At 46.8% G+C, this 9,294-nt stretch overlaps 2 protein-coding genes across 2 annotated transcripts in view; one reads left to right on the top strand and one right to left on the bottom strand.

Annotated features, from left to right (window-relative positions):
• The window catches only part of Mthfd1 (methylenetetrahydrofolate dehydrogenase, cyclohydrolase and formyltetrahydrofolate synthetase 1), a 65,546-nt gene extending 57,901 nt beyond the window's left edge, over nt 1-7,645 (bottom strand). The window contains exon 1 of the mRNA XM_005343224.3: nt 7,487-7,645. Within this exon, the coding sequence (XP_005343281.1) occupies nt 7,487-7,527 (41 nt within the window). The 5' untranslated portion in view covers nt 7,528-7,645. The remainder of the gene's footprint in view (nt 1-7,486) is intronic.
• A 169-nt stretch (nt 7,646-7,814) lies between these two features.
• LOC101985183 overlaps nt 7,815-9,294 on the top strand; it is a 51,422-nt gene continuing 49,942 nt past the window's right edge. Inside the window, exon 1 of the mRNA XM_013348794.2 lies at nt 7,815-8,122. The gene's annotated coding sequence lies outside the window, so the exon portion shown is untranslated. The remainder of the gene's footprint in view (nt 8,123-9,294) is intronic.

Here is a 9,294-nt window from a genome sequence, read left to right as displayed (position 1 = left end):
CAAGTTCCAGGACAGGCTCCAAAACCACAGAGAAACCCTGTCTCGAAAAAAAAAAAAACAAACAAGCAAATAAATATACAGATGAGTTATAAATTCATTCAAGAAGGGTAACAGATGAACACCATCAGAATCCTGGTGTATGCAGGAAGGGTAAGGTTCTTTAACAACGAAGTCCTGACTCAGACTGCTACCCTACTCCAGGAAGGAGCAGATCAGCACCTGCTCAGCTCCAACAAGCCCCTGACATTAGACAGGCAGACCACAGGGCTGGGAATGTAGCTCAGGGGCCAGGCTGTTTGTTGCCTGGCACACAGACCCCCCCACCCCGCACCCCGCACCAGTACTGCAAGAACACAGCACGCTAAACTCTCCATTGTCTTTCAAAGAGTCAGACACCCAGATTTTCAATATAATCTCAGACACGAGTGTGTTGTAGTTTTTAAAAATAATTCTGCAAGCCAAACAAAGCACTTGGCTTCTAAGCTACTGTTTTGTTGCAAGACAGTTAGGAGACAAAATGGGACGGCTCTGCGACAAAGAGCTTAGAAGGCTGTGGCCGACTATGTGCCAATAAGGAAGTCACGCCAAGGGGTCTTCCAGCACGGGCCTCACACCAGCTTTAGTCTCTTTCCATCTACCACTACCAAACCATAGATCTGGCTGTCAGAGCTTGTTGTGGTGACAAGGAATAGCTGCCACAAGTCTCCTGTAAACTGGGACATCATTGCCAGCGGGGGACATGGAAGTCGAAAACATATCTGCTTGAAGAGGAAGAGAGGGGAGGACACTGTGAGGGTCTGACTTTGCAAGCTCCATTTTAAAGAAGGGGCTTCATCTTAAGGCATAGAATGAGCTGGGGGACGGGTGATCTCAGCTCCAGAAACGTGCCGCCATAGCAGGAATTTGAACAGATGCCCTAAAAATGACCAATTAAGATAGGGAGCAGGGCCATAAAATGTAAGGCGGTCCAGATGTTCTTGGGACACATCCTGTCCTTGAAGGTACCTTGTCAGTGTTAGGTTTTCATGCCCCCAAACTGACCAATGGTTTCAGAAACTACCTTATCCTATGCCTTCCTTACCCAATCCCAAGGATAGGACATGAGCTCCCCTGATTACGGTGTTTCCCCTTTAAAAGCTCTACCCTCCCAGGGCTCCCTGCCACACTTTCTGCACCCACCATGCTGGGGTCCTGGAAAGGTGTTAGTCCAAACTTAAGTTTGAATATTATTAAAAATCCCCATGTAATTTGCATCGGATATCCAACTCCGTGAATTCATTTGGGGACCAGAAACTTGGGCATAACAACACCAAGAAAAGCCCCAAGTTTCTGCTCTAGAGATGAAAGGAAAACCTCAGGTAAAAGGGCAGAGAGCCATTTGGTCTCTAGCCCCCACATCTGATGGCTGCAGAGGAGGGTCTGTCACCCTTTCCTGGCTTCCACTGGCAATGACACACACGTGCACGCACATATACAGACAGACAAACACACACAATTAAAAACAAAGTGAATCTTAAAAAACAACACACACACACACACACACACACACACACACACACACACACGCTTTTATTTTCGTTTTTCGAGACAGGGTTTCTCTTTGTAGCCCTGGTTGTCAGGGAACTGGCTCTGTAGACCAGGCTGGCCTGGATTTCACAGAGATCCATCCACCTCCCTCTGTCTCCCAAATGCTGTGATTAAAGATGTGCGCCACCACACTCAGTCTAAGAAGTCTTATAGAAAGGGGAATTAATTAAAGGAAGCGCCCCTAAGCGAGAATGCAGGATTAATTACAAGCAAATAAGAGGGAAAGCCAAACAGATCAAGAAAACAGAACAGACCCCAGGGAGAATGATGCTCTAAGCTAAGAACCATAGCAAGGTGGTCCTGACACTGGCAGACCCTCTTAGAGTGTTCACACTTATGCAGGGGGAAAGTTTCACCTCCACTGTGAGCTTTCATCACCTAAAGAGGGCCATGCAGTTTTCCACGGGCCACCCCTGCTGACCCAGGCAGTTATTTACTAGCTAGGGTGGTCAAAGGTCCAAGGCACAGGGTATTTCTGGCTTGGAGCCTTCTTCTCCATGACATTGATAGGCTCACAGTTCAAGTCCAAGCCACTTTGACAGGAAATATGACCTTCGTTTTCATGAACACTGCACCCATACCATAGAAATCACCTGTGAGAGCAGAGCGCTCCTCCCTCCCTGCCCTGGTTCTCCCTGTCACCTGACATCTAATTTATCAAGTCCATATAAGGGGGGAGAGATTTGGGCTGTTTATTTTATTTTACTCACTATTGGAGTTCTGGCATAGCAACAGCACACACACCACACAGCGCTGAGTAAACACCCAGGGGGACACATCACTGTCTCTATCCCCAGGTCTTACCCTTCCCCCCACAGGTTCCAGGATGGTGTGGGCTATAAAGACCTTCCTCCAAGAAACAAAAACAAAAAGGCTGAGTCTAGTGGCAGAGGGCTGGAATCCTAGCTCGGAGGCTGTGGCAGGAGGATGCCGAGTTTAAGAGCTATTGAATAAGTTCAAAGCTAGCCTGGGCAATTTATTGGGAACCATCTCAAAATAAAAAGTAGAGAAGAGAATTAAGGAAATCATAGTTCAGGAGTAAGTATTAGGCTCTAGATTTAGTCTCAAAGGCCAGGAGTGAGATAAGGGTAGGAGGTGTCATTGACCCAGCAAAAGGAAAATCCACATAGACTGTGAAGAGAGCTAAGGTAAACTGAACATTGACTACGTGTAAAGAAGATTTAGTGTTTCTCTGTTAAGAACTCATTTAGGTAGCTGTGGTGGTGGTGCACGCCTCTAATCCCAGCACTCAGGAGGCAGAGGAAAGAGGGATTTCTGAGTCCAAGGCCAGCCTGGTGATGTGGAATGACCCTGCCTCACAAAACTAAAGACCTCATTTCATTTCACTAGAAACCTAATAATAGATATTACTTTTAATTTACTCCTGAGGAAATTACAACACAGACGTTAAGAAGTTTGCTTAAGACCACACAACTAGTAAGAAGTGAAAAAGTTTCTAGGTGTTTTAGATTCAGACATAAACAAAACTGTGTACGTCACACATTATCTAAGTTATTTCATTATTTTTTTCATGTGGGTGTTCGGGCAGGTGTATATATGCACCAGGTATGTTCTTGATGCATGGAGGGCCATCAGATCCCCTGGAACTGGAGTTACAGATGATTATGAGCTTCCATGAGGGTGCGTGAAATTGAACCCACATCGTCTGGAAGAGCAGTCACTGCTCTTAACCACTGAGCCATCTCTCCAACCATTTTTTAAAATGGAGCTTATAACTATTTAATTTCCTCTCCACAATCAAAACATACCCATACCACCCAGTCCTATTTACATGTCAAGATGAAAACCTAAATTATCTCCTACAATCTTCATTTTGTTTTGTTTTGCTTTTTTTCCCCTGAGACAGGGTTTCTCTGTGTAACAGCTCAGACTGTCCTGAAACTCGCTCTGTAGAACAGGCTGGTCTCGAACTCAGAGACCCACCTGCCTGTCTCCACCACTGCCCAGCTCTTGACAAGCTTTCTAATAGGAACACTTCGAGAAAAGGGCACAGTAAAAGGTGTGCACGTATATGAATATACACACTCAGAAGTAGAAACAATGAACTTCAGCAAGCTACATGCTGAAAAGCTAGTTAAACTAGCTAAGAGGCACACACACCAGCACTCCTCAGTACCACTTCTGAGGGAAAAGCAAATTAAAACCACTGGGATAGTTTTTCACATCCATTAGGATGTATACTAAAAGGGCAAGGCCAAAGGGATGGTTCAGCAATTAAAAGATCTCACAGCATGAGCCTGACAACCAGTCTGATTCCTTCATCCATCCAACAGCGGAAGGGGAGAATCTCCTATGGACACACAGCGAAACACAGAGAAAAGGGAATCCTGGTGCACCATTGGTGGAAACACGAGTTCATATGATCACTAAAGAAAATAGCATGGGCCGGGCGGTGGTGGCACACGCCTGTAATCCCAGCACTCGGGAGGCAGAGGCAGGCGGATCTCTGTGAGTTCAAGACCAGCCTGGTCTACAAAGGGAGTTCCAGGACAGGCTCCAAAACCACAGAGAAACCCTGTCTCAAAAAAAAAAAAAAAAAAGAAAAGGAAAATAGCATGGAGTTGCTACGGTGGCAAAAAAACCATCAAAATGAAGCAATGGGCTGTGGGTATCTGGCACCAAGGCCTCTCCAGCACCAGTGGCTGGTGGGTCTGGACCCACACCGCCAATCTTGCTGTCGCGGGCAAGTCAGCATCAGAAGACTGAAGGAGCTGTAAGGCCAGTACACGCTACCTAAATGGGCTAATTTATGTTTTAAAAATTACTTGCGGGATGGGGCTGGAGGGATGGTTCAGTGGTTAGGAGCACTGTTTGTTCTTCCAGAGGACCCAGGTTCAGTTCCCAGCACCCCTATGACAGCTCACATCTGTCTGTAACTCCAATTCCAGGAATTTGACAACCTCATACAGACATACCAACACACATAAAATAAATAAATTATAAAAATTACATGGTACTGGCTGGGCGATGGTGGCACAAGCCTTTAATCTCAGCACTTGGGAGGCAGAGACAGGTGAATCTCTTTGAGTTCGAGTTCCTGGTCTACAAAGGGAGTTCCTGATCTACAGAGGGAGTTCCAGGACTGGCTCCATAGCTACTGGGAAACCCTGTCTTGAAAAACTAAAAGAACACTAAAAAAGTTACATAGTACTCTATAAATTTAAAAAAAAATTTTAAAAATATCAAATATTTTAAATTTTTTATTGTATTTTATATACATTGGTGTTTTGCCTGCATATATGTCTGTACGAGGGTGTTGGAATACCTGGAACTGGAGTTATATTGTGAGCTGCCATGTGGGTGCTGGGAATTGAACATGAGTCCTCTGAAAGAGCAGCCAGTGCTATTAACCATTGAGCCATCTCCCCCCGAAAAAAATTTTAAAAACTAAAAATAAAATAGAGTATCAGAGCTAACAAACCCTTTTCTAAATGTGTGAGCAAAGAAAATTAAATTACAAACTTATAAAGAAGTCTGCATACTCATGATAAACGTAGCATTATTCGCAATAGCCAAAACAAGGAAACAACCTAAGTTGCTTCTGACCTTCCTGAAGGCTGCTTTAGGACATTAGGTGCTCTTCTGAACCCAGAGCATTGCACGTGCCAGGCAAGTACTCCACAGCCTTAATAGAGAAATGGATAAATCAACTGCAGATCAACTGTGGAATATCAATCATACTTAAAAGAAGAGATCACAACATGGGTGGAACCAGAGGGCACTATGCTTCGGGAAACACCCCTGACATAGCAAGAAATCTGCTGTATAATCTCACTTACAGTGGGTCTAAATCCACGCTAGAGAATAAAACAGGGCTGGGGTAAAAGCAGATGTAGTCCAAAGAATACAAAGTAGGAAACAGTGTAAACCTAAGAGGTCTGGAGTGTTGGGGGAAAGCCTGAAGACTGTGGGTACCCAAAGAATACTGTATCCTGGATTGTGTTGAGTAAGTTCACTTTAGCGAATCTTGTAAAAGAGGTAACCCTGTGAGATGACCACCCATGCGCTTACTTCACTATAACAAATAAACGTTTACTGCCCATATGCATCCCATATTGAGCCAACCTCAAATATACATATTAAGTTTTAAAAAATTATTATTTATGTGCATGTGTGTATATAAGTGTAAGGCACGCCTGCGCATCGGTACCCAGAAGGCTGCATCTGTTCCCTTGGAGTTACAGGCAGTTGTGAGCGGTCTGTCCAGAGGGCTAATAAATAAACTGAATCCTCTGGAAAAAGAAGTGCCCCTAAGCCCCAGGCCACCTCTGCAGTCCCCACACAAAGACTTATTTTAAGAATGAAAAAAGCCTGACAGTACAGACCTGTAATTCTAGCACTTGGAAGATATAAGCACTAAATTAGTAGTTCAAGGCCAGGCTCAGCTACATTTGAGTTTGAGGCAAGCCTGGGCTAACATGAGACCCTGTCTTAAAAAAAAATAAAAACAAAAAAGAAGAAAATGTACTCAGATGTATGCATTAGGATTTCTAGTCCAAAAATGTGGGGTTCTTCCTTGCCTTTGAGCAAGATTCACCAGGTATTTATTTATATTTCTCCTCTTTGTTCACCTTCCCAACCTCCAGGAAAGGATCACGACACCTGGAGTAGGTTTCACCACCATTTTCTATAAGCCTCCACTGATAAAGCCAAGGGCTTATTGAACCATTAAGGTTAGCCACAGCAGTTACTAAATAACTAGTGATACCTAATGTCCTAAAGGCAACCTTCAATAAGGTCACAAAATATCCCTTTCTCTCTCCCCTCCACTCTCCTAATTCCCCAACATTCACTCCCCCAAACAAAAAGCTAGGAATGCCCAATAGTTAAGCATACTAAAGGGTTCAATTTCCACTCCTCTCCCAGCCAAAAGCAAAAGGGTGTTACTTTGTAGGAGTACATTTGGCAAACATTGCCACTAGTTAAGCATTCAAATCTGCAGCGCCAGAACAGGTGAAGTCAAAATGGACTGTGGAGGAGAGTCAGCACACTGGAGCGAAACTAAAAAAAAAGTAAGTTTAGTGCCAGGCCAGATGGGGGCTGTGAAATCGTGAAGCGTGAAGGGGCTGGGATTGTCTCTCAGTGTGCAGCGCTTGCCTTCCACGTGCGACACCTTGAAAGAGGAGCCCTAACCAGAGGAAGAGATAATGCAGTCCTTGGTGTACCGAGGAATGTGTTGGATTAGAAGAGACCCTCTAGGAGGGGTGTGGTGCCGCACGCCTGAGTCCCAGTACAGGGAGGCAGAGGCTGGACGGTCTCTGTGAGTTCAAGGCCAGCCTGGTCCACAGGGTGAGCTCCCGAATAGCCAGGACTCTTGTGGAGAGACCGTGTCAGAAAACAAGCCGGGCGGTGGTGGCGCACGCCTTTAATCCCAGCACTCGGGAGGCAGAGGCAGGCGGATCTCTGTGAGTTCGAGACCAGCCTGGTCTACAAAAGCTAGTTCCAGGACAGGCTCCAAAACCACAGAGAAACCCTGTCTCGAAAAACAAAAAAAAAAAAAAAAAAAAAAAAACCTCAGAAAGAGACCCTCTGTCACCAAACAACCGTGTCAAGTCATGCCACAATCGAATAACTATAAGCAAGCGGCTATGCGGGGTTTCTGAGTTCTGCCTCTCCAAGCAGAACTTCCCTGGTCTGGGAAGATGCCGCCAGCGGCCACACATTTGAAAGCAAGGTCAGGCCAGGACTTGCCGCCAAAACACAAGCATGCAGCCATTGGGCAGCCGATTGCAATCACACATTGGGCCGGGGATGTCTTTCCAGCTTCTAGCCCATTTGATTATGCCACAAGCACCTCTCCAGCAGAACCCGCATGTATGGAGATCCCGCAGGTCCTGCCCTGAGCCCACCACCCCTATGAGCAATGGCAGGTGCTTACGCGGAGACCACCTTCCCGTTCAGGATTCCGGCCGGTGCCATGGCCTTTACTAGTCTGCCACCCACGATGAACAGATTCCAGTTCCTCCGCGGGCGCGCGCCGGACGGCACGACCCACGTGGTCAGAGGAGCCTCCGGGGGAAATACAGTCACTGCGCCTGCGTCCCGCTCCCAGCCGCGAAGGTGAGCGGGCGACCCGGAATGACGTCGTTGGTCCGCTGACAGCCAGGACCCGGAGAGTCTGCGGGAGCTGGAGAGCCCAGCAAGATTGTCGCTAAAGACTGGCTAGTGGTTGTGACTGGCTGTGGAAAGAGCCTGTGCAGAACCCGCCTCCGACTGGCGGGGCGCTTCCCGCCCCGCTTTCAGCCAATCAGAAATCATATCTAGGGAGGCGTGACGGTGGGGGGGCGGGGTCCGGCCGGAGCCGCGGCAGAATGGACCTGTCTGAGCACGTTCCCCGGTTCCGGAGACTTTTCTTGGTTGCTGTGCCAGAGTCCTGCGCTGCTGTGTCTCTCTGCGTGATTTTTTGGATCGTCGTTGCTTCTCTGGGCCTTGGGCTAATTGCGGGTGCTGGACCTGGAGACGGAGTCGCGGCTTTCCACTTTGTCACAGTCCAGAGTGTGGTGGATCACCTGGGGTAACTTTGCTTTTCTGTAACCACCCCTAGCAGGAATGAGGCAATTGTGCCCCTCAGGTTAGCCCTCTGCCGAGAAACAAAAGCACCCCAGGGAATTGAACTTTCCCTTGGAATCTCGTGCTGGGAGAAGCTGCTTGGTGTTAGCCAGAGTAGAAACTTGTTTAGGTTAAGAGAGTTCACACACGTCACCCCACAGGTTGAGGAGGAAGCCTAGACAGTGAAGGGTGGGACCACCCTTGACCTTGAGTGTTCAGCTTTGTGACAGTCTGACCCTCTTCTTAAGTGGTACCCTCATATTAAGATCCAGAAGATAAGACTTCTCTTTCTCCCTCTTCCAATGTGACCACATTGAATAATCTCCGTTTTCTGTAGTTTACTATTACTTGTTTAGTTGACTTATTAAGGATGGTGGCCAACCTGGTTTATTGGATTGTCAGGGCCTGGGATCTAACTCTCAATTCCAGTAACAGTATGGATGATCAATTCACAGCCCTGGTATAGACAAGATCAAGACAAGGTCGCTACCCCTGAACTATAATTCGGTCTTCCATAATTTAAAAGTCTCGGTCGAACATGCTGCCCCCTCACGACTGAACCCCGAGGCAGGTTTCGGTGTGGCAGCTGCGAGGGGCGACAGAACTTGAGCGTGGGGCTCCTGCAGTGTGGCGGCCGCAGGAGTCAGGATGAATGATCCCCCCTTTCAGCAGAGACTCCACTATCCATCAGCTAGATGCAGGCTGCTTATTGGCAGATACCCCTCCCCATTGGCCCTGGTGAAGAAATGAGGGTGAGCATTTTCTTCCGAGCCTGGTGGTGGGAAGGCCTGTTTCAACTAATGGTTGCCCTGTCCTTTCTGCGTGGGGATTAAAAACCCTGGGCCTTGGAGGTTAGGCAAGTACTTCTACCAGCCGCTCAGTTCCCAGCACCAGGGCAGAGCTTTTACTGAACTTGATTTTTTTTTCTGCCCTAGTGTGTGTGGATTTGTTTGTGACTTTCTCCTGAAATCTGGGGCTATTTTACATTACATCCATATGTAGAATTAATTTTTTTTTGTTTCATTAGCAGTTTAACTGAAGTATAATGTAAAATTTGCCCGTTTTTATTTTATTTATTTATTTTTTTTTTGGTTTTTCGAAACAGGGTTTCTCTGTGGCTTTGGAGCCTGTCCTGGC

Source organism: Microtus ochrogaster, chromosome 1 (genome assembly GCF_000317375.1).
Source record: "Microtus ochrogaster isolate Prairie Vole_2 chromosome 1, MicOch1.0, whole genome shotgun sequence".
In the NCBI taxonomy this organism is placed as follows: domain Eukaryota; kingdom Metazoa; phylum Chordata; class Mammalia; order Rodentia; family Cricetidae; genus Microtus; species Microtus ochrogaster.
This window is presented reverse-complemented; position numbering and strand designations above follow the sequence as displayed.